This window comes from Leopardus geoffroyi, chromosome B4 (genome assembly GCF_018350155.1).
Source record: "Leopardus geoffroyi isolate Oge1 chromosome B4, O.geoffroyi_Oge1_pat1.0, whole genome shotgun sequence".
Taxonomy (NCBI): Eukaryota; Metazoa; Chordata; class Mammalia; order Carnivora; family Felidae; genus Leopardus; species Leopardus geoffroyi.
In genome coordinates, this window is record NC_059341.1 from 21,563,648 (window position 1) to 21,588,697 (window position 25,050).

At 48.6% G+C, this 25,050-nt stretch overlaps 2 protein-coding genes across 3 annotated transcripts in view; one reads left to right on the forward strand and one right to left on the reverse strand.

The window, feature by feature from the left end:
• Positions 1–2,691: 2,691 nt before the first annotated feature.
• On the forward strand, positions 2,692–4,609 carry PTF1A (pancreas associated transcription factor 1a). Its single transcript, XM_045463777.1, has 2 exons — positions 2,692–3,653; positions 4,048–4,609. The coding sequence occupies exons 1-2, from the start codon at positions 2,864–2,866 to the stop codon at positions 4,248–4,250; spliced, it is 993 nt and encodes a 330-aa protein (XP_045319733.1). The 5' UTR covers positions 2,692–2,863; the 3' UTR covers positions 4,251–4,609.
• Positions 4,610–8,098: 3,489 nt separating this feature from the next.
• CB4H10orf67 (chromosome B4 C10orf67 homolog) overlaps positions 8,099–25,050 on the reverse strand; it is a 169,056-nt gene continuing 152,104 nt past the window's right edge. Inside the window, exon 17 of one of the 2 annotated variants that reach the window (XM_045463737.1) lies at positions 8,099–8,234. In XM_045463737.1, the coding sequence (XP_045319693.1) occupies positions 8,170–8,234 (65 nt within the window). In that variant the 3' untranslated portion in view covers positions 8,099–8,169. Of the gene's footprint in view, positions 8,235–14,207; positions 14,674–25,050 lie in introns of those variants that run through there. The other variant, XM_045463736.1, reaches the window with a different exon arrangement.

Here is a 25,050-nt window from a genome sequence, read left to right on the forward strand (position 1 = left end):
ACAGAGATGTTGTGGGAGGAGAAGGATGCTGGGCCTTAGCAGGGGTGAGGAGGCTCACAGCTCTGGGACCAGCTCTGTCCCTCTCTTCACGAAGTACACCTGCAAACTTTTGACCCTGTCCCTCTCCGTGTGCCCAGAGAATCCACGAAGAGTGGAGGGAGGGGCTGGAATGACAGCTGGGCCTCCGGCCATTTCCTCAACCAACCTGTTGCTTCCTGAGGCGGAGGGCAGCCATCCACACTGTTGGGACCTCCAGTGACCCAGAGAAAATGTCCTTTATTAGTGGTGAAGTCTTTCTTCTTTTTATTAGAGAAAAGAACCATCATGTCTTACTTACATGCATGCCCACACCAGTATCTCAGTCTCTGCAGGCCTAGCCCTTGGTCCCAACAGGAGTGGTCTCCAGACAGTCGGTGATTCTTTAAGGGGGACACAGTGGGGGTGAGGAACAAGAGGGTGAAGAGGGTTATGTCTGGAACACGTGACTATCCTGTCTTTTCCTCCTATCCCATGCTCGTCCACGAAGCCCGAGAACTGCCCAGAATGTCCACACTAGCTCTGCTCAGCCTCATGGGGCAGTAAGGTTTCCAGCTCGTTTCCCATTACCTCACCTAGGTGCCCAAGGTAATTTTCTGTACTCTACCACAAACTCACTGAGCCTATGTGGGATGATTTTATGTGGAAGCTAACTGTTAAAATCACACGGGGTAAAAAGACACCCATGTACACGCCTGCTGACTCCCAGGACCCCCAGCTCCCTCCCCAACATAACCACTTTCTCCAAAGCCACCTGGCTGGATCAGAGAAGGCCCCTCAGCCTCTCCAAGAGACAGCCTTTGTAGGCTGGATTCCAGCCTTCACTGAACGGTTAGCAATATTTTGGATAAGGCTTTGAAGTCTGATCATTTATTATTCTCCCAAGTCCTCCGACTGACCCAAGAGCATGTTGCCACTTAATTTCAGTCCAACCAAGTGAGGGAAAGGGATGAGGGCCTTTTAAATGTAAAGAGAACTGGGTGCACACCACCAGCTGGCTAGATCTGTGGTCTTGACCCTCCACTCCCCAAAAGCTTCCTTCTCTTTGAGGTGAGACAGATAAATCTAGACGCACGAAACGGCAACTCAGGTCTGACACAGGGTACGCGGCCACGTTTGCATCAGCGTTATGGATAGCCACCTCACCGGGAAGGGGCACAGGCTGACACAGGAAAGAACTTGCTGTGAAACAGTAAGTCTTTGGGTTAAAATTGTTTGGGGTTTTTGACATTAATCTCTGGGCTTCTGATCGTCCGTAATGTTTGCCCTTACCTTTTGGGTCACAGCAGTTGAGTTGGAAACAGTGTAAGGTCTAAAACCAAGAAGCGTGTTGAAATCGCTGTTCTTAAAAGGCACGGCCTTGGATTTTGAGAGGAGTCTGAAAACGCCCTAGAAGCCTCTGGTGAGACAAGTGTCTGAAAAAGGGAGCGGCTGACCCACGAAGCCCTCGCCTCTCAGTCTTCTGTTCAGAGAACGTGCGCCACTTTGCTCTCCCGGGGTGCGAGTTGGAGCTTGGCTTTTTCCAGGAATTGCCCCGACCTTGAAAGTGTTTCTTTGTTACTCTTACACTGAAGAATTCGAGTTGCATCGGCGGCTGTGATAAAGCGTGTCATGGGCCATAGCACACAGGTTTTGTGTTTGGGTTTTTTTTTTTTTTTTTTTTTTAAAGGTCGAGAAAGAAAAAAAAAATATATCATTCAGGGACAGTCCCGGTGGCCAGTCAGAAAGGTGAGGGACCCAGGCTTTGAAAGGGTTCACACTCGCCCTTTAACTTCCATGCCCTCCCTCCGGACTGGTCCAGAGCAGACGATTCATTGGACTCCTTTTGTATCAGGTTTTACTGCTCCGAACCCCTAGGGTCTCGATTTGCTCTCCGCAGAAGCGTGCCCCACTGAGCCGCTCTCCAAGGCAGCCCCTCCAGTGTCCCCATCTATTTCTCCCGGGCGAGGTAAAGGAGGGGAGGGGACTCCGGCCTGAGTCTGGAACGCGTGGGAGCTGCACGGCGTCGCCTCCCCACCCCACCCGCACACACCGTGCAAACTTTACAGGAGTCCTTGAAAAGTGCGCTGATGAGAGGAGACCCAGCGAAACTCAGGCGGGAGGCCGGCGCGCGCAAGGGGCCGGCGAATGCACCCCGCCGGACAGCCCGGCGTTTGTTCCCGGACCCCCGAGCTCCGCCCGCAATCCGCTCCGCACCCTGCGCCGCCGACGCGCCCCCATGGGACCTTTGGTGGCTGCGAGCAGACGCCTCGCGCCGCGTCCCAGCCCCCCGCGCGGAAGGGCCCAGCTTCGCGCAGCGCGCGGGAGACGAGCGGCGGGCGCCAAGGGCCGCAGGGACCCCCGGAGGCCCGCGCCCCGCGTCGGAGGAGCGGGCGGGGAGGGACGCGAGGGGCCCCGGGCCGCGCGAGCCCCGCCCCCTCTTCGCCCCGGGAGCTCCCACTGGGAGCGAAGCCGCCCGGGCCCCGGCGCCGCCGACGGGGCCTCCCTGCCCCCCCCTCCCGCCGGCACCCCGCACTCGGTGATTGGCTGGCGCCGCGGGTCCCTGGCACGCGCCTGTGGATGTAGTTATAAGAATCCTCGCGTGCCGGCCCTCGGCTTCAGCAAGTCGGCCACGGCCCTCCCCGGCGCAGCGCGGGCGCCCGCCAGAGCCGAGCCGCCGCGGACACTCCAGGGAGGCCGGGGGGCGGGCGGCGGGCGGGCAGCGCTCACCGCCTCTGGCGCACCAGCCCGGAGGGAGGGGGCTGCCTCTCGAGCCAGAACTGCAACGTCAAACATCCCGGGAACCACCTCAGCCGCCCCCCGCCCCGGGCCCGCGGCGGCACGGAGCATGGACGCGGTGCTGCTAGAGCACTTCCCCGGGGGGCTGGACGCCTTCCCGTCTCCTTACTTTGACGAGGAGGACTTCTTCACCGACCAGTCCTCTCGGGACCCGCTGGAGGACGGCGATGAGCTGCTGGCGGACGAGCAGGCGGAGGTGGAGTTCCTCAGCCACCAGCTGCACGAGTACTGCTACCGCGACGGGGCGTGCCTGCTGCTGCAGCCCGCGCCCTCGGCGGCCCCGCACGCGCTCGCCCCGCCGCCCTCGGGGGGCCCCGGCGAGCCGGAGGACGGCGGCGGCGGCTACTGCTGCGACGCAGGGGCGCCCCCCGGCGGCTTCCCCTACTCGCCCGGCTCGCCGCCCGCGTGCCTGGCCTACCCGTGCGCGGGGGCGGCCGTGCTGTCCCCCGAGGCCCGGCTGCGCGGCCTGAGCGGGGCGGCGGCGGCGGCGGCGGCGGCGGCGCGGCGGCGGCGGCGGGTGCGCTCCGAGGCCGAGCTGCAGCAGCTGCGGCAGGCGGCCAACGTGCGCGAGCGGCGGCGCATGCAGTCCATCAACGACGCCTTCGAGGGGCTGCGCTCGCACATCCCCACGCTGCCCTACGAGAAGCGCCTCTCCAAGGTGGACACGCTGCGCCTGGCCATCGGCTACATCAACTTCCTCAGCGAGCTGGTGCAGGCCGACCTGCCGCTGCGCGGCGGCGGCGCGGGCGGCGGCGGGGGGCCGGGCGGCGGCGGGCGCCTGGGCGGGGACAGCCCGGGCAGCCAGACCCAGAAGGTCATCATCTGCCATCGGGGCACCCGTAAGTGCGTCCGCAGCCCAGCTCGGGGAGACGGGGACGGGCACGGGAAGGTCCCGGAGGGGCTGGGTGAACGGACCCACCGCCCGAGCGACGGACAGTTAGAGGGTCCGTCGGCACCGGCGACCTTGAGCACGAGTCGGCGTTCGGCAGGGTCCTTCTGCCACTTGACCGCGGCTGGGAGGGCGTGCGTCTCCGGCAGATTTGCAGCTCCAGGGATTCCGGGGAGTGGGCGCTGGGGGGCTCGAGGGGTGGAGGAAGCGGGGTCGTTGTAATAAAACCTAAGACGCGCCCGTTCGGCCGAGGCGCCCAGGACGGGATCCTAAAGGACCAGAGAGGGCATCGCTGGGAATACAGTTGGACGTTCATGGTCTGTTTTCTCTTCTCACCTCCTCAGGGTCCCCCTCCCCCAGCGACCCGGATTATGGCCTCCCTCCCCTGGCAGGACACTCCCTCTCATGGACTGATGAAAAGCAACTCAAAGAACAAAATATTATCCGAACAGCCAAAGTGTGGACCCCAGAGGACCCCAGAAAACTCACCAGCAAATCTCCCTTCAACAACATAGAAAACGAACCGCCTTTTGAGTTTGTGTCCTGAGAAGCCCCAGACCCGCCTGAGGATCTGATTCTGTCTCTGTGCATATTGTACATGTAAATATCAATAATGTAATTTAAGAATCACATTTTTCTAAAGGCAATCAACTGTTTGTTATTTATCTATTTATTATCCTGTCGAGTTAATGAAATAGACGATCTCTTTTTAAGTATATAATTTATATAATTTATCCTGATTTTCTGAAAATATGCAATAGCCTGTGATTCCCCCCACCCCGCCCACCAGCACCTTTGGCAGAACTCTGCGTTGTTGGAAGAACTCTGGCCGGACAACTTCATGCTAATTTATTGCCAGACATGGTTTATTTCTAAGCGATGTTAATAAATGCTATTTACACTTTTTTCTAAAAGTTACTTGTCTAATACATGAAGGGGGTAGCTTTTTAAAAAGAAGAATGAACTTTGTAAAAGATAACTGAACCAGCCATGCAAAATGTAGCTATCTAGCAAGAAACCACCTTTCAGTTAGATTTAACTGACAGTGGGTAAGAGGGTTAGGCCCCACCTCTCTGAGAGGGCCCCTTATCTGCATCCCTTGCCCTAAATAGTAACTTTGGCCTATATTTATCCTACCCTCCAAACACCCTAGGAGGCAAATGGTCATGGCGTATTTATTATTCCCATTTCTCAGAGGAGAAAGCGAGGGCTCAGAGACGATGTTTGACTCACCCAAGGTCACCTTGCCCTGTCTCACCGTAGTGCTTGAAGCGAGCGAGTTGGGTCCAGTGGGAACAAAAAGCTAGTTTCTGGGCTGGCTGAGGGAGGGGGTCATGGTGCTTCCGCGGGCTGGGGAGGAAGAGGTGCTCGTGAGCTCCCCGGTGACCCATCCCTCCTGTAGTTACAGGATCAGGTATGTGGACCCGAGTACTCCTTTCAAGGGAGACCGGGTAGACCAGGACGCTGACGTCGGAAGACCCCCTCGGATGCCTCTCAACACAATCCAGGGTCTTTTAGGTAAGGCGAGGAGACGGGCCGCTCCCCCGGCACTTCCGCAAAAGTTACTTTTGAAATTGACTTCGTCTGGTCTCCAAGAGAATGATCTCGTCTTCCTTGGCAAGCAGCCTGGGGAGAAGGCGAGCCTCGCGAGGAGGGAGCAGGGCCGCCCCCTAGCGAAGGGGAGAGGCGCGAGGGCGCGCGGCGGCCCGGGTCGCTCCCCCGGAAAGCCCTGGAAACCCGGGCTGTGGCTGGTCTCCTGAGAGGCAGCCCCGCACCTTCTAGGCTCTCGGGGCGCCCTCAGCTCTGGGCCCGAGGCCCCGCGCTCGCGGCGGGCGCGCGCCTTCCAGCTGAGCCGTCCCCGCGCCGCGCAGGCCTGGCCAAGGCGAGGTGCCCCTCCGCCTCCCGGCAGCGGCTTGGTCAGCCAAGGTACAGCGTCGAATCTCCCCCGGTACCCACGGCCCTGCCGCAGGACAATATGTCGGCAGCATGCTAATTGCTTTAACCTAGTTTCAGACCCACCGAGGGGTTCCTCGCGCGCCGCGGGTGCCATGGACCTCGTCCAAGTGCAATTAAAGCGAGGCCGCGAGCCCGACCCCGAAGCGCGGCCCGGCCAGACACGCGGAGATTCTGGGTCGCGGAGCTCCCAGGAGGCCCTTGGTCATGGACCTTCTCACCCCTTTCAGGCTACGCAGCTTCTCCCGGCCCTCCCCCTAAAAGATGGAGATTTCACACTGGAGACAGAATTTGGGAACGAGAGAAAATAATTCGATTTTGTCCTGTAATCGAGCCCCATTAAACACGAAAGTTGCTTTGGCACAAATGCTTCTATCAGGCATGTAATCTCATTACACTCATTAGAAAGTCAAATGTTAGGCAGACTTCAACTCAATTATAAGTTATCTAAGTACTGTACCGCATTCTTCGTCTGTGTAGACAGACCTGCGTTTCAACTGGGTTGGGTAGTGTGGCACTCGCCGTTAAAACACTACAATCATTGTGATGTGGCACCTTTTCTTTTGCGTGCCACTTTTTTTGTGGGATTCAATGCTTCAACACATCCTTTAGTGCGGTGCAGATGAAGCGGAAAAGCCGGGCTGAGCATGTAAAACACCAGGGTCTCTATCTTGTCACTCTTCTGTCCTGACTTGGCAAGTCCCTTTAAACACAACCTTCAAAGAGACTGACAGCTTCTTTTTATTTACTCATAATCCATTCATGCTAGTGTAGCAATTCTAAAAAAAAAAAAAAAAAAAAAAAACGGCGGCAGTAAAAAGCAGAACAAAGGTATCATTTCAGAGGCTCCTTTGGCGTCAGAGAGGCCCGTGCTGCGCTTGGTAGGGCAGGCTGGAGGGCCTCTGGCCCGGGGCAGCTCTGGCCAGTACATACAGCCTGGCGCTGGAAGGACCAGTGGGCAGTCTGAGCGATGGGGATGGGGAAGGGGATTCCTTCTAAGTCCACACGTTTCTTCCAACTTAAAAAAAAAAAAAAAAAGTTCCATATGAAAATAATGGAGTAAGCCAAACCCTTGGATGGCCAAGGACACTCTTTGCTCAGCCTTGCTCTTCTGAGCACCCATAGGCCCCAGGTTGAATCCCAGCCCGGGACCCCCAGGGGAAAGAGTTTCCAGTCCTCGCTGGCGGCCTTAGTCCATTTAGCATAATAAAGAGGCTGCAAACCCAGAACCCGGTACGTTTCCTGATCTCTACTGGCGGGCTGGCTAAATCTTTCTCCAGTGGTGGAGACTGCCCTGCCAGGGACTGTGGGAGGAGAGAGGACTGGAGAGGGTTTCCAGAAGACTTCTGAGAAGAGAGTTGGGGTGAGGTACCCTCCTTTCCCCCCAACACTTCGCCCCCTACTGCCAAATACAAATCCTCAATTCCCATCTATTCAACCGGTCTCGTCCCAGGTTGGCCTTTGTGTCAGAGCGCCAATGGCTCTACTCAGTAAAAGCCCCTTCTCATCCCTCTCTCTCTCCTACATTTCCGGTGGGCATGAGGGTTGGAGACCTCCCACCATGGCCTTCAAAGATATCACACCTCATGAAAAGAGGCCTTTCTGGTTCCCGAGGCTGGAAACCTGAGGCATCCTGCTTCTTCCCTTTGTTTTTCATCAGAAAATTCCAGGTTCTGAAGGGAGGTGGGGTGGGGTGGTTCCTGAGGGGAGGAGGGGGAGGCAAGAGGAGGAGAGGGGAGCCATTTCCCCATCCCCAGCTGGGTGGCCTCCGGGATGGAGCCCCCTTGTGGAGCGTCTTCCTTCCGGTGGCGGAGACACCATGGATTAATTGAAAGCCCTCATGAAAAGTTGAATTTGGGAACCTGTAGGTCCCGTAGGACAGAAAAGGTAGGGGGAGAGACAGCAAGACTCCCACCCCGGGGTGGGAGCGGAGCGCACAAAGAGCCTTGTTGGAACTCCTGTGAAATCGGCTGTGGCGGATTCCCAGGACTGCTCCTCAGCCAGCAGTGGGATTAACGCCCCTCTGGTGGAGAGGGCGTGAAGCCTCTTAAATCCATAAACTCATCCCATTTCCATTAATGGGCCTTTGCGGTGGCACCGAGTACCAGCTGCGAGGTTGAACAAACACCAGTTGAGCACTCCCTGGCGAACCTCTCTGGGAAGAGCCCTCGCCCTCCCTCTTTCCCTCGCCCTCCCTCCCACTGCCATTCCAAAGCCTTCTGCAAGCCTGTGGGAATGGTCCTAAATAATTCCACAACCAATTGCGTTTTTGAGATCTGGAACCACTGGGAGGAAGCGATTCCCACGACGGGATGTGGGGTCTGGCCAACAGGTGTTCGGATTTGGCCCAGGGAGATGGGGAAACCCAGGGAGGGAGACTGAGCTGCCAGAAAGCAGGCTGCTGAGGGCCTCCCGGGCTTTACAGGCCGTGGAAGCCGCAGACAATCGAAATGATATCTTTATTGCTAGGTTCATGTCCTGGGCTATAACATATCAATCCCTGTCGTGGTTCTCTAGGATGCACCTGGTATTTCAAACTTGTTCTTTTTTGTGCTTCTGGGTCCTGGGCTGCAGCTGCCTAAAAGAAGCAAAGAGAGAGGCCCTTACAATGTCTCCAAGACGTGTTGGCATGGTTTGCCTGTCTTTAATGTACCATTAACTATTGTCTTCACACAATATGGGAACTGTAAAGCATGACATGTGTTATAATAAAACACATTTTCAATGATACACTTGGACTTGAGGCTGGGGTGCTGCAAACAAACAGGCCCAAATCTTGTTTTGTCTCCCTTGCTAAGCCTACTGGCAATTAAACTTAAGACCACTGTTTCCCCCCCTCCTGATCAGCCAATTAAATTTTATGTCTCCTAATTTTTCACATAGAAAAAAGTCTCCGTGCTGGCCCCTAAAGACATTGATTTTCTTGCTATCACCTGGCGCTCAGACCTTAGTTCCATTTATCAAGAAGGGAAACGTCAGGCGTTGCATAAAGTGACTCTGTTACCATAAGGCTCTCACCATCCTGGCCTATTGTTTTCCCTTGTTAATAACTCATTACCAGGATTTAACAAATCAACCATTACATATGTTTTGTGTCTCCATATTTTGATCCGTACGATTAAGCAGATGTTACGATTGAAATTTGAAAAGTCCAAGGCTACTCTAGTCTGAAAGAAAGAGGGCAGCCTCAAACAACGAGCTAACAATGAGATTCAGAAGATCTTCAGAAAAACATTTACCACCAATAAACAGACTCCAACCTGCTCCATTTCAACCATTGTGTGCTTTGGGGGAATAATTAAGTTTAATAGGAATAGGTCTGGAGGGTTTTCAATGCCAAGACCACAGGTGCGGGGTGGCATGATGAATGATTTGCCTGATTTTTGCCAAGCTCAAGGGCTCTTCTCTTGGACTTTCAAGCAGATAGAAAATATTGTCATTTCTTTTAATTCACAGCATTACTTTCAAGCCGAACAAAGGCAGGGGCCGGGGGGAGGCGGGGGAAGGGCTGGGCTGTAATGAAGCGCCTCGGAGGCGGAGGTGCAGCGGCGGAGGCGGAGGCGGCGGCGGAGCGCGCTGCTGCGTTTGTGCGCAAGTGACTCTCCTGTGCCACACACAAAAGGCCTCCTTCTCCCCACCTTCTGCCGCCTTTCAGCCGTCGGGCCCCCGCCGAGCCGGCTCCCAGAACTCCGGGGGGCTCCCGGCCGCATCCCCAGGGCGGCCCGGCCTTTGGGACGTCCGCCGCTGCCAGGGCAAACCTCGCCAAACTTTCCCCAAACGCCGCGGGCTGGGGAGGGTCCCCGGCCCGAGGCGCGCATGCGCCCCGCCCGCTGCTCCGAGTTCCCAGGGTTCCGGAGAGCCGGGGTGGAGTCGGACGAGTATCCCCGGAGGCCCGCCTAGCCCCTGCTCCCGGGGCAGTCGGGGCTCGGGTGCCGTGCGTCTTCCTTCGAGGCTGGAAGTGGCTGCCCGGCGCCGGGCTCTCCGCAGTTCTGCTCTCTTTGCGCATGGAAGTCTCCAAGAGGGGCTCCGGGAAGCGGCGAGCAGAGAGGGGGGCGAACGGCCTGAAGGAGGGCAGGAGATAGGAGACAGGGCTTCTTTTGGGGAGGCCCGGGGTAACTACGCCCCCTGGCTGGGCGGAAAGCCCTCGGGCGGCCGCCTGCAGAGGGCCCCTTGGCCCGGGGCGCAGGCCGTGGCGAGCTGGTTTTGCATCTGGGCGGAGGCGCCAGCGCTTGTAGCTGCGTGGCGGGGATGCAGGTTTCTAGCCCACCCCTACTTTGGCCACCCCCCCGGGGACCTAAGCCTGCCTCTCCGGAGGGTCCTGGCCCTTGGCTTATCTCCGCGGCTTCACGCCAACCCCCTCCCTGGGGCTTCGGCACCTGTTCCAAACAACCTGTTGCGCGGACTTCGCTTTGGAAAGGCGCCGGCTTTCCGCTTGGCGGTGGCGGGCTCCCCCGAGGCCCCGGGGCGCCAGGAAAAGAGTTTAGGGTTCCCTGCTAGTGAGAGGCAAACGCTCCCCAACCTCCTGTGGCACGCAGTGTGTTTCACCTCCGACCGTGTCCCGAGTCCCCAAGGTGTCCTGGGCACTCCTGCACTTTGCCCACCCTGGGGACTTCTTACGTAGTGCTTTGTAATTTGGGAGGAAGGACTAGACAAAGATCGGGATTAGTGACTCACCACGGGCTCATTAAATCCTCTCCTATCTCCTCACCCCCACCCCCTCAAACCTTGCAGCCAGATAGGAATCTTGAGTCCCCCACCCCCGCCTTCAAGTGCTCCTGGAGAAAACTAGTTACTTTTGCACTACTGCCTCAGAGCAACTGGGGTTCTCACTCTAGAGGCGAATTTTTCTGAATTCTTTCTAATTTTTACGATTTCTTTTCAGCGGTTGCACAGGATCCCCTTCAGCCCCTTTCTTGTTTGGACCACTGAGCGTCCCTCAGACAGCTAGGGATCCAGCTTTAGAGGGCAAGCCTTTGAAGTTGGGTTCCGGCGATAAAGGCTAGCTAAGAGATGCTTCTGGAAGGAGTTTTATTATGAGATCCAGTTGGGCAGGCGCTGTGAAATGGATGACAACAGTGAGTTGGCATTTGGAGTTTCAAAAAGGCATGTGGGCTCACACGGGGGCAACTTAGAAAAAAACATGTTATGTCCTGACACGCTGAATACAAATGAAAATTGTAAAAGGGCCCGTTCTAAATGAGGGCTGCCTGGCTATAACCCCTCACCTAACACTGGTACATAAAATTAAATATTAGGGTTCGGAAATCAGCATGTTGGCAATAGCAAATGTGTGATGGCTCTAAGCCCTCGTTTGGAAGTTTTTCCATACTTTTGAAAACATACTTGACGCCTCATTTCTTTGATGACTGCTCAATAGACACCAGGAGCCGCTGGCTGAGCTGCCCCCTCCCCAGCTCTCCTCTTGCTGGCAGCGCTTTCATCCAGGGCTTGAATTGTGTTGTCAAAGTTTAGTAGACGAGGGAGGAGGGGGCATGAGAACGGGGGAGGGGGGTGTCTTGAAAAGTCTTGGAAATCGGTATATTTTGCAGGTGTAGAATGTGCCTAATAACCATGGCTAGTGCGCGCTCCCCAATGGCGAGGGTATGACAGGGACAGCTGGCTCAGTTTTCAGTGTGAAAACACCCCCTCGGTGGACCAAACACAACGACACTGACCTTTCTGCGGGGGGAACCAAGATGTGCCTTTGACTGAATTAGCCATAAAGACGTCGTGCTATGACTTTTGTTCCCCACGAAAGCAAAGAAATATTGCGTTTAATATGAGAGGTACTGTTCACAGCTTTTCCGTGCCCCTTAAGAAATATTACAGTGCTGATTTACTGGCCCTTTTCTACCAAGTTGGCCCCAAGGCCGGGGGGTGGAGGGGTGGGGATGGGGTGGCAAGGACAGAGGCGGCGGTCGAGGCAGCGCACTAAATTGCCTGTTGCCTGTTTCCAAAGTTCTCTCTTTGCAGCAGCAAATTTATCAATCTTTTCATCTGACAATACTTAGAAATATATCATTGTCATCCAGAGTTGTTTGATAGATGATCTCTAGGCACACCAGCCTTTTCCAAGGTCAAGTTGAAGATTCTTGTTTGCTGTTTAACCGGGTTGTTTAAAAACTCAGAACAATGCCTGCCTGTTAAAATTTCCACTTGTTCTCATGGGGCGTTCGAGAGCAAGTTTTCCTGTTGACCCGTGCGAGGACATTTCATCCTCTCGGGCTTCCGAATTCAGCAACCAGGGCTTGGCAATGCCATCCACAGGAGGAGAAATGAGATTTAACCTTAGCACATGCAGCCGCCAAAGAGATGAAGCCATCTCTCACATCTCCTCAAAGTGTGTACTAATTTTTCTCTGCATGTCGCGGGCTGGTTAGAGCCACACACATCTCATTCACATTCTGCTGTTCTTCTAGCGGGAAGCTGCGAATACACTCCCCTAAAGTAGACGTGCAAAAAACAAAAACAAAAACAAAAACAAACAAAACTGTGGCCACTCTTGCCTTTGTGAGCACACAACCTGTTGCTCTAAGGACGCTTTAAAATAAAGTCAGCCTCTAAGTCGTCGTGTTTTGTGGACATATTTATTTATGTTTTTAATGGAAACACAGGCTTCACAGTTTCTTCTATATCTGCGATGATTGATTTTTTTTTTATTCAGCCAACTTTTATTTACCTTGCAAAAATGTTCTGGACCAATGTGATAAATTACAGATATGCAAATTTCTTTGAATGGTGTTGTAAGTGTGTCTAGCTGGGGCTGAATAACTCCTTGCAAGTCAGTCTGTGGCACTCAGGACCCCAGGGAGCTGATCAAAGCACCCATTCTCTTTCATCCCCGGTATTCTCCTCCAAACTATTTCGATACAATATGTTTCCATGATGCACTTAATGTGCTAGGGACATAGAACTCATTACAACCTAGCTAGTTCTGCCGACCTCTTTGTTCTGAGGCAGAAAGTCAAAGAAAAAAGGAACAGCGTTGCCAGTTGCCAGCTTTCTGAAATGCTAAAGCATGCGTCATTTTTCACCAGGTTTCGTCTTGATATCCTCAAAAGACAAACTATGAAACCGGCCTCAGCCCTTTCTGGCATTAATTACACTGCTGTCCAGCCGATCTGTTTTTCCTATTATATGCATTTCTCAGCAGGGATGGTTTTTTTTTTTTTTTTTTTTTTTTTTTTTTTTTTTTGCAAGACTAATGCAGCTGCGAGTTAAACTATGAATGCATTTTTGTCACTATGGAAAAAATAAGGGAAAAGACTGCAAAACACACAACTTTTTAAAGGCTTCTGGTAGATAACAGATTAGGACAGAACTTGGGAGGTTTTTGCAATTTAGGTAAACCTGAAATTGACTAAGAGCCTCCCGCGTTTCCAATGCGCCCTCAGTGTTCTGTGGAGAACCTCCCTGTGCCATTTGAAATTCTGCTTTGGTCCGCAGATAAATCTTGAAGGTGAAACCCTTTCAACGTTTCTGTTAAAATTCTGAAATGAAACCGCCTGTACTGAACCCAACCCAGCCTAGGAGGCTGCTTCCAAGGAATTTCTGCCCAGGATAGTAGTACAGGGAATATACATTCTATTTCATTTCCTCCGTTTCTTGTAGGGTTGATTGGTTGGTGGAAATGGCTGGCAGCCAGTTCTGGGAAAGATTCCAGACCTGACTCCGATTAACCCTCTCTGGTGAAACTCTGCTGGAAACCAACTCACCAGCAATTGCCATTAATCTACTTACTAATTAAGCCAATTCATTTCTAAAGGAGAAAAATTCCTTTCTTTAGCCAAACTGATGGGAGGAAATTTGAAAGAAGCGCCAAACTGTGTAACTGTAATTCAGCCAAGGACTGCTAAAACAAGGTGTTGATATATAGCAGCAGATTTAAAACAAGTTTCTAGGGCAACACTCCTTTGGAGACGGTGGCATATAGTGCATAGTAGATGAAGCTCGAATAATGCTCCCCGGCGCTATGCCACCCCATGTTCTTGCGTTGAAAATAACACGTCTCTCTCCAATTAAATCTTGTGCCTTTTACGCACAAATAAATCGCCTCTCCAGCTTCCTTTGCAGCAGAGTAGATCAGCTTTATGTGACAGCTACTACAAATATATTTCTTGAGACTTAAAGAAACGTGGAATTCAGAGTCTGCATTTCTGAAACTGGGCTACAGACAGGGCCCCGCTTGCAGTTAGGGGAATGGAAAGGACCAAGCTGAACATTACGCACAGAAGAAAGCAAACTGGACTTTCCGTAAATGATACCTGACATGCTGCAGAGACACGTGAATCTTGGCCTTGATACTTACCAGGAGGCAAAACTCCAATGAGTTTCCCACTTACGAAAGAATTGTTTATGGCTTTTAAGATAGGGCAGGCAGCCCAGTGCCCATGTAAGAGAAGAATGGACCTCCCTAGAGGAAATTTAAAATCCCCTTGGACCAGGCGTTAAGGTTCGCCTTCATGGGGATTCATCGGCAAGCGAGGAGGCAGCAAATCAGTTTGACGTGGTGTTACAGAGAGACCGGATGGATAAGCAAGGGAGTGAAAGCTTAGTGCCTCAAACTTTTTTTAATTGAAGTCCGTTCCTCCCCACCCTAAGGTTTTGGGGCATCTTGCTGAGCCCAGGAAGCGCCCCCAGTGGCTTTGGCAGCCCCTCGAACGAAGTCCCTGCGTCCCTCTCACCCAGCATGAGCGAGCACCTGCCTTTGAGGGTTTGGAAAGGTGCGCACAGCCGGGCGGACGTCGCGTTGTTCTCTTCGTTTCAAGGGCAGGCCTCGAGTTAGTCTACATCATCGGGGAGACGGAACAGCTTTGTTAGAAACGCCTTGGAGGGAGTATCCCTTGGCCAGGGAGGCAGGCCTTACGCCAGGATGGAGAGGGTCCTCTCTGTGGTCCCCCTCTGCGCAGCCCAGGGCCCTGCCCCTCACTCAGTAGCGTCCACATCATTCACTGGGCTGTTCTGGAATATCAATGGCTTCTCCAAAGACTCTTCTTCCAGGGTTCCAGACACCCTCCCTAAAAACATGGGAAAAGGAACATACGTGCATTTTGTTTTACTTGCTATATATATAACCACTTCCCGCTCCTCACGCAGAGCTCTTTGCCTCAGTTTTAGTGGGTCCTCCCTGTCTGGCCCCAGTTGGGAGCCCCTTCAAATAACCTGGAAGGGAAGTAGGACGGGTGGGCAGTGGGGGAGGTCGGGCAGTCAGATCCTCCTTGGCCTTCAGAATAGCTTGTCAGCCAAGTTTTTTTTTTTTTTTTTTTTTTTTCTGAGACAGTTTTCCTGCTGCTCCATACTATAGAAATGGTCTTAGGAGCCTGTGACCAAGGCCAGTAAATGACCTTCTGCTGAGGGTCACCTTCCTAGAATTAGGAGCAGTTGTAAGAGAATTTAAAAAGGCAGAGGCTGTCTTGTGTTTGGGTCCAAGGGTCCAACGAAGGTTTAAACTTCCATTTGCATTTTCAGTCTTTCCTCCATATGAAATAGAAAATTATGAATGAGAAGGAAACAAAACCAGTTGGCAGGGGTTCTGAAGTTGGGGACTGGGGAGGTTCCTCCCACCACCCCCCCCCCCCACCCCCCACTCAGGCTAGGCTCTCTGCTCTGTAGGGAGGGACATTTACCTGGTGTGTAAATTGTGAGGAAAGCGTTGGGGGTCTGAGACAGGAAAGCCACAACATGGGATGTGATGTTCCAGCTTTGAAGGGGAACAAAGGCCCTGAGCTAATCCCAGTGAAAGCCAGGAGCGTGGACAAGGCAACAAAGAATTGCAGCCTGCGGTCACCGGTAGGTGTCAATGTGGACACTTACAGCCGGGGCAGTGGGAGAGGGGAACACAGAGACAGGCTGTCATTCCAAGGCTTAACATGAACAAAGATAAAAACGTGACAACCTCGCCTTTCAATGGTGGGGAGGTTCAAAGTGGATTGCTAGGGAGTCTATCTGGGTCAAGTCTTTTCTGAAGCAGGCCCTTTCTTTTTCTACTCAAGTATCAGCCCGGGAAGTTCTGAGGCCCTTTTCCCAAGATAACTTTTCTTCCTAAAGGAAGAATTCTTCAAAATAACACCCAGTTCCACCCACTTGCCTAGGCAAAGAGATGGGCATCGTAGAAAAGGTGCTGATTCCTAGACATCGTAGAAAAGGTGCTGTTTTCTGCAACCCAGAGACCCAGGTGGCTGCATTAAGCCTTTGTGAACTTGAACAGCCTACCTTCACGTTTCGGTTAACGTTCGCGTATTTAATGAAAATAAACAACATTTCCTTTTATGAAGCGGTGCATACGTGTAGATGAATCTGGGGCTACCGTAATTTAGAAAGTATTCCTCTCACAAAGAAATTTACATGGCATGCTGTCGAAGGAGTAACGGAAACCTGGCAGAGTTAGTATGCCCATGATTTCGGACTCACTATTACAAATCAGCAGACAAGGCATTTGCCAACAAATGGATCTCCTCTGTAATCTGAGAGAGATCACTGGGAGTCTTCCGCTAATGCAACTGATTAGCAGACCATCTTGGAGAGTTAATAAAGGGAAACGACAACAAATTATGTTTATCCTAAGAACTCGGAAACGTTTTCTCTAAATTCTGCTATCAAAACCAAAACACAAGTTTAAAAATCATAATGTGATAAAATTCTGACTTTCTGTAGCTGAAATAAGTCTCCCAACTAATAATCAAAACAGGATGTAAATATCCTTAAAAGACTAATGACATTTCACAGGTAATGCAATTTAGAAAGAAACACTTCCATGTTTTCTTTTCCAACAATGTGCATTTTTGTAAACTGCTATAAATTGCAATTCAAAAGCACTGATCTCGCCATCCCCAATCATTTTTTATACTGATCAAATGAATGCAGATACTCCCATTTGGGAGGGGCGACATGACATTTCACTTGGCAGTTCTAAACAGGTCACAGACCTTTCACAGACCCTAAGGCAGTGGGAGGGAGCTCTTTGCTAAACCGTGTAACCAAATCAAACCAATGGTTACCCCTTTTCAAAACCATTGGAATGGTTTGCACAATGCTATTCACATAGCAGCACAGAAACTGAAAGGATGGTCATCCAATGGAAATTTCTTTCCTTTTGTTTAAACTTGCAGAGCTCAAAAAAGTAATACTCTGAAGGAAAACAATTGCACTTACCGTGATAAAAATCACAGGCAGTAAACATGCATGTTTACTGGCAGAACGCGGCATAGCTGTGGTCACGCATCGGGATGTATATACGTGCACATGTATGTATGTATACGTATGTCTATTTATTGGAGATGTTGCTTTGTTTGAAACGTTAGGCACAAAGACACAACATGGCTGCCCTGGAGATGACCCATTGCTTTCAAGTTGCTTGAACACATCAGAATTTCCATTGTTAAGGTTGATTAATTGAAACTGATAAGTTACCATGAATAAAGATTGTTTTTCTGTTTAATGTGGTGGGCCTGATTTGGTAAATGCCTCATTCATGTAGCTTTGCGGTGCAGCATATGGGCAAGAGTCATTCAGTATCACAAACATATACAATTTATTATGCTTGTATGGGCACGACCAAAAGGCCTTTTTATTTTAAGGACAAAGTGGCAATGAAAAATTTTACTTAAAGAGTCACCAGTAACGTGACGCGCGATTTTGTCATTTGTACCTCGAGCTTCTATCTTTGCGTTTGTAGGAGTTGTTTTTAAAGTATAATATGTAAATAGAAGAAGAAGGAGATGCATATATCCAAATTATATGGTGACAGCCATTGGGAATACAACAGCATTTATCCTGAATTCGGCCGGCGTATGAAGAACAAGCACTTTATTACTTTATTATCTGATGCCACCTGTATACCATACTGTTGGCAAACTTACCATAAATGTTGCCCCGAGGTGCCACCAATAATAGCTCGCACTGCCCAGTTTACAACAAAATGCAAAGGAGGCTGGTAAATAATACGTCAACTTCCTGATGTCTTTTTAAAATGTTAATTAGTAAAATCAGAGGACGAAATTGAAAAATAATTTAGGGACTGTCACCCGAGAAAACAGTGGATTTATTAAATTTTCCCCAATGTAATTACTGTTCTTGAAAGCTGGGGTCACTTTTTAAAGTGTTAACCAACTCAAGACTGCCGGGAGTGTTTACTGATAAAGGTAAGGTTTCTAATGTTTCCATAAGGATGTTGTACGGAAACTTTTTTTTTTTTTTTTTTCCTTTTTCGTTTAGGCTGCTCATGTAATCACCAGCAGAGTACTAACGAAAAAATATGAAAGGCATGCAAATGAACTAAGGGAATGACTGTATCAAACCATCAAAGAGATAGTTACCATATTCAGCTTTTAATGTCTTATCAAATAAATTCTCTGGTCATTCATGTCCATGAAAGAGTTCAAGTTCACCCAACATTTCTCAATTAGATTAGATGGGTAATCTCAGTTCAGCTCTTCTGGAGAGTAATAAACCACATTGGTCACAGTTGACCACTGCTAGTATGTGTTTCATAAAGGACTGGATGTCCATTGGAAAGCTAATCAGCGCACCGTCACTTGTAAAATTCCCTCCTGCATTTGGAAGTGATAATCTGTATCTAATTTTTAAAGAAAAATTTACTCTCCTTTCAGTCTGCGGAGGCCAATTTCTTTTCTGGACCTGAATAGAGATCATTGGTGAAACAGTACCAAATAGCTTTGGTATGTGTATAACAAAAACCCACCTCTTTGTAGAACATAACAAATTATGCAATGTTCACAGATGCGCTTCCCATTGTGCCTTTTGTGAGAAAATGAAGGCCCAACTCTGTTCCCCACCCCCCTCTTTATGAAAGACTAGGCTGCCAACGCAATCTGTCCTAATCCTGGAGAAAAATAAATATACTTCATATGGAAGCTTTAGATCGCTACTTTTAAAGCGATTTGCATTGGGACTTCTGGTCTATGTAATTTGCACAAGTATGAATTTGAGGTTACAAACAGCTATGTATTCCTATCAACAGGCGAACAGCTTGGGGCCTCAGGATTAAACTGTGCCTTTTTCTCTCGCTCACCTCTGAAGTTTGGGTATTTAGTGGAAATGCTGTTTTCACACAATTTCATGCTTAAATTTATCGGTTACCAAGGAAATTCAGTAATTTTTCAGTGATTATTTTTGAAACAGACACACTATAAACATTTTATATCTTGTGTCTCTATTTTGGCTTTTGATTATCCTCCCCCCACCCCAGCATTATTGGGCTATAATTGACATACAGCCCTGTGTAAGTTTCACATGTACAGCACGAGGACCTGACTTAACGTATATTCTGAAATGAGTCCCACAGTAAATTTAGCTAACGGCTGTCATCGCATACAGATATTTTGAAAAAGAAGAGAAACAAAATGTTTTTCTCCTTGTGATGAGGACTTTTAAGATGTACATACATCCCCAGTTTTGGTTATCTCAAAACTGGAGTTTGTGTCTTTTGACCACTTTCCTCCAATTCCCCCTCCCTTTTGGGGGGGGGGAGGCCATAAGTAGGTCATTCTGAGTAACGAGGTGGCAGTTTCTGCAGAAATGGGGAAGTGGAGAGGCCTTCTCAGGCCCACCCCACCTCACTGCACCACCTTAAATCCTAGTATTACTGTTATTGAGTGGACTAGTCAGATGGTTAAACGTCTGACTCTTGGTCCCGGCTCAGGTCATGATCTCACAGTTCGTGGGCTTGAGCCCCACATAGGGCTCTGTGCTGATGGTGCAGAGCCTGCTTGGGATTCTGTCTCTCCTTCTCTCTGCCCCTCCCCACTTGTACACACAAGCGTGCTCGCTCTCTCTCAAAATAAATAAGTAAACTTTAAGAAAAAGAATATAAATTCCAAGCACTAAGAAGACCCCGCATCCTCAGAGCCTAACTTATAGTAAGTAGGTGATCATAACACCTGTCCAATGGATGAACGAGTGGAGTAACAAAGAGAAGGTGAAACCCAGTAAAGGTAAGTAGGGTGGCTCCCTTGGCACCCATGGCCTTTGCAGCTCCTCCAACATAGAATCTGGCTTGGTCATCAGACTGGCTTTGCCCAATGGACCAGGAGCAAAGGCGGTGCCACCAGAGGCTTGAACGGTCCCTGTGCATTGGAGCTTGTTTTCTTTTGCTGCTTTTAAGAACCCTGAGCGCATCTGATCACAAGACTCAGTGTGGCTGCTCAGTGATAAGAAATACAAGATCCAGTCACCCTGTCACCCCAGCAGATGGCCAGCTAACCACAGAAGACGAGTGAGTGCAGCAAGACCAGGCACACGACCTGCCACCTAGGTGAAGGCACGTATAAAGGCACAGAAGCATGGAATAGCATGGAATAGCAGGGAACAGTAAGTCATTTGTTACGACTAGATTAGAGAGCCCATGTAGGGGAAAGGGAGCTCTTATGAAAGGTCTTACATGCTAAACTGAAAAACTTGATTTTATCCTGAAAGCCATCGATTTTTATTGACGGACTAAGCGGGGGCAAACAAAGTGTGTAACAGCAACCCCAAAATTAAAATCTTTAGTGACTCCAACACTTAATACTCAAAGCACCAGCAGCGTTGAGTAACCAGGAGAGACAGAGAAGGGAGCTCCGGGAAGTAGGAGGAGAATTAGAACAGGTTGGTGACTTGGAAGTCAAAAGGAGAGCATCTTAAGAATTAAGGGAGGCTTGGGGCGCCTGGGTGGCGCAGTCGGTTAAGCGTCCGACTTCAGCCAGGTCACGATCTCGCGGTCCGTGAGTTCGAGCCCCGCATCGGGCTCTGGGCTGATGGCTCAGAGCTTGGAGCCTGTTTCCGATTCTGTGTCTCCCTCTCTCTCTGCCCCTCCCCCGTTCATGCTCTGTCTCTCTCTGTCCCAAAAATAAATAAACGTTGAAAAAAAAATTTTTTTAAAAAAAGAATTAAGGGAGGCTCATTAGTAACACGCTGGCGTGCAGTCAAGTGAGAGAACTGGAAACCAGTTTCGCATCTGAAGGATTCCGATGACCTAGGTAAGAGCTGTGTCTGTGAGATGTAAAGCCAGAAGGCAAGTAGAGTAACCTGGAGAAGGGGAAGGAAGGAGAGAAAGCAGGCTCTGATTGCTCTCCGGAGGGCTAACATTTAAGGTAGGAGGACTAGAGGCCCTTGCTTGGAGAGGAAGGGAAGGAATGAGTAAGAAAAGGAGGCACAGACATGTTTATAGGAAGAGGCCACAGGGACCTCGGTGATACCCTTTAGTCTGAGGACAAGTAGGGACTTTGTGCATTAGCAACCTAAGTTGATAACAGTAGAAGTCTCAGTGGAATGAACTTCAGATTCAGTTTTATTACACATTTGTTGATCACTTACTGACTGCCAGGAAAGTGACAGGCAAATTTATACACAATTTATCCGCAAGGCTTATCACATTTGATTCCTTAATGCTAGAATGTGTTTTGAAGCTTGGAAGAAGTTAAGTTTCTAATCAATCAAGGGGAAATGTCTCCTTTATGGTGAAAATTAACGGCAGAACATGTAATGCAAAGTGGAAACATAAAGTCACTGAACTCATTTGGGACAGTGGCTGTCCCTCTAGTTAATGTGGACGTCATGGAAGTTATTCAATTGCCTTAAGTATTAGCTTCCTAAGGCTGCTGGAACCACGTAACATAAAGTGGATGGCTTAAAGACATTAATTCCCTCACATGAGTTCTGCAGGCTGAAAGTCCAAAATCGTGGTGTTGGTGAGACCATGCTCTCTCTCTGACTCAGGAGAATCTTCCCTTCTTCTCCCTAAATTCTGGTGGCAGCCATCCTCCTTTGATGTTCTTTGGATTCCAGCTACATCACTCCATTTTCTGTTTCTGTCACCACAAGGCATTCTCCCTGTGTGTCTGTGTCAAAATTTCCCTCTTCTTAGGACACAAGTCATAATGAATTAATGACCTAATGACCTCATCTTAACTTGATTACATCTGCAAAGACCCTATTTTACAAGTAAGGTCACATTCACAGGAATTGTGGGTGAGGGTTTCAACATCTTTTCGGAGCAGAGGACATAGTTCAACCCATAATGCATTCTTGTCTGGAAAAGGTAACTCATTGCCTATTTCATAGGCAGAATACCAGCAAAAATGACTTTTACTAAGATGCAACAGAGAGTTTTTAAGGGTTTCATTAGAAAACATAAAGAAATAGAAGGCATCCAAACTGATAAGCAAGAACTAAAATTCTCACTCATTACAGATGATTTGATACTATACAGAGAAAACTCTAAAGACCCCACCAAAGATGCTACTAGCACTGATAAATGAATTCAGTAAAGTTTCAGGAGACAGAATCAATGTACAGAAACCTGCTGCATTCCTATAACTAATAATGAAGCAGCAGAAAGTGAATTTAAGAAAACTATCCCATTTACAATTGCACCAAAAATAGTACTACACCTAAGAATAAACTGAACCAGAGAAGTGAAAGACCAGTACTCCGAAAACTGTAAAACACTGATAAAAGACATTCAAGGCAACACAAAGAAATGGAAACACATTCCATTAATATGGGACCACGAAAGACCTCAAAGCGATCTTGAGAAAAAAAACTGGAAGTATTACGATTCCAGATTTCAAGTTATATTACAAAGTGAGAGTGACCAAAACAGTATGGTACTGGCATAAAAATAGACACAGATCAATGGAATAGAACAGAAAACTCAGGAAACCCACAACTATATAGTCAATTAATCTTTGACAAAGCAAGAAAGAATATTCAATGGGAAAAAAGCAGTCTCTTCAGCAAATAGTATTGGGAAAACTGGACAACCACAGGCAAAAGAATGAAACCGGACCATGCTTTCTTTCATCATTCACAAAAAGAAACTCAAAATGGATTAAAGACCTAAATGTGAGACCTGAAGCCATAAAAATCCCAGAAGAGAGCACAGGCAGCAATTTCTCTGACATTGGCCATAGTGACACTTTTCTAGATATGTTTCCAGAGGCAAGGGAAACAAAAGCAAAAATAAACTATTAGGACTACATCAAAATAAGTCTCTGCCCAGCAAAAGAAATAATCAACAAAACTTAAAGGCAAACTACGGAATGGGAGAAGATATTTGCAAATGACATATCCGATAAAGGGTTACTATCCAAAATATATAAAGAACTGATACAACTCAACATCTAAAAAATAACCCAATTAAAAAATGGGCAGAAGGGGCGCCTGGGTGGCACAGTTGGTTAGGCGTCCGACTTCAGCCAGGTCACGATCTCGCGTTCCGTGAGTTCGAGCCCCGCGTCGGGCTCTGGGCTGATGGCTCAGAGCCTGGAGCTTGTTTCCGATTCTGTGTCTCCCTCTCTCTCTGCCCCTCCCCCGTTCATGCTCTGTCTCTCTCTGTCCCAAAAATGCATAAACGTTGAAAAAAAAAATTAAAAAAAAAATGGGCAGAAGACATGAACAGACATTTCTCCAAAGACATGAACAGACCTACAGATGGCCAACAGACGCATGAAAAGATGCTCAACATCACTGATCATCAGGGAAATACAAATCAAAACTACAATGAGATATCACCTCACACCTGTCAGAATGGCTGAAATCAACAACACAGGAAACAACAGGTCAGGCAAAGATGTGAAGAAAGGGGAACCCTCTTGCACTGTTGGTGGGAATGCAGACTGGTGCAGCCACTGTGGAAAACAGTGTGGAGGTTCCTCAAAAATTTAAAAATAGAACTACAGTAATTGCACTACTGGGTATTTACCTCCAAAATACAAAAACACTAATTCAAAGGGATACATGCACCCTTATGTTTATTGCAGCATTATTTGCAATAGTCAAACAGTCTACTGGCTGATGAATAAAGAAGATGTGATATCACATCTTCTTTATCTATTCATCTCTCTCTCTCTCTCTCTTTCTCTCTCTCTCTCTATATATATACATGTGCATGTATATATACACACATGTATATATGTGTATACATACATGTATGCATATATTTACATACATGTATATGTATATATGTATTATATGTGTTATATGTATTATATAATTACGTATTATATATATTATATACATATATATACATACATACATGTATGTATATATATACATGTGTGTATATATATACATATATACATACATATATATATACATATACATACATATACATATATATATACACACACACACAGTGGAATACTACTCAGCCATAAAAAGAATGAAATTGAAACCTTGCCATTTGCAATAACATGGATAGAGCTAGAGAGTATAAAGCTAAGTGAAATAAGTCAGTCAGAGAAAAACAAATATCATATGATTTCACTCATATGTGGAATTTTTTCTTGTCTTTTTTTAAAATGTAAGCTCCACGCCCAATGTGGGGCCTGAACTCATGACCCTGAGTTAGAGTCGCATGGTATATACCTCCTGAACCAGTCAGGCGCCCCTCATATATGGAATTTAAGAAATAAAGCAGGGGCACATGAGTGGTTCAGTTGGTTAAGTATCTGAGTCTTGATTTCCACTCAGGTCATGAGCTCATGGTTGGTGAGTTCGAGCCCCGCGTTGGGCTTTGTGCTGACAGCTCAGAGCCTGGAGCCTGCTTCAGTTTCTGTGTCTCCTTCTCTCTCTCTGCCCCTCCCTGGCCCCCCCCCCCTTTCAAGAATAAATAAACATTAAAAAAATTTAAAAAGGTATTCTTTTTAAATATATTTACAAATATACTATATATAATATATATTTATATATTTCTTTTATATTCATAAATATCTTAATGCACACTTTTGGTGTATGAGACAATGATAATTGTGGCCATAAATTTACAAGACAAAATGTTCTTAGAACAGCATAAGTTAAAGCTGAAAGGTCTTTGGTTCAGAAACACAAAGAAAACACAAAGAAAAAATGTTTGAACATTTAGGACTTTTTTTGGTGAGGGAAGAAGGAAGTACAATGGTATATAGTGAGTCTACGATCTAGTATACCCTATGCTCCGTGATAAATAAAATTTCAAAAGAGAGACCAGAAAGACATAATGGGCAAGATAAGATAAACATTTTTCTGGTAAAGACATGTAAAGCAATGAACCAGGTTGTTATGGATCGAATTGTGTCTCCCTGAAAGATGGTGAAGTCCTAGTACCTGTGAGTGTGAACGTAATTGGAAATAAGGCCATGTAGACGATCAAGTTAAGATGAGGTCTTCAGGGTGGGCCCTAATGCAATATGTCTGTGTCTTTATGAAAAGGAGAAATTTGGACACAGATACAGACACACCCAGAGGGGAGGCAATGTGAAGACATAGGGGAAATGCCATTGACAAGCCGAGGAACACTCGAGGTTACCGGAAGCTCAGAGAGAAGCATGGAACAGGTTCTCCCTCGCCTCCCTCACAGCTGTCAGAAGACACGCCCCTGCTAACACCTTGATTTCAAACTTCTATCATCCAGAACT

What these genes read in the sequence shown, in the direction of transcription:
- PTF1A (XM_045463777.1), top strand. Translation starts at nt 2,864, where the DNA reads ATGGACGCGGTGCTGCTAGAGCACTTCCCCGGGGGGCTGGACGCCTTC. An exon ending in CATCTGCCATCGGGGCACCC is followed by an intron (nt 3,654 to 4,047) that starts GTAAGTGCGTCC and finishes TCACCTCCTCAG; the next exon opens with GGTCCCCCTCCCCCAGCGAC.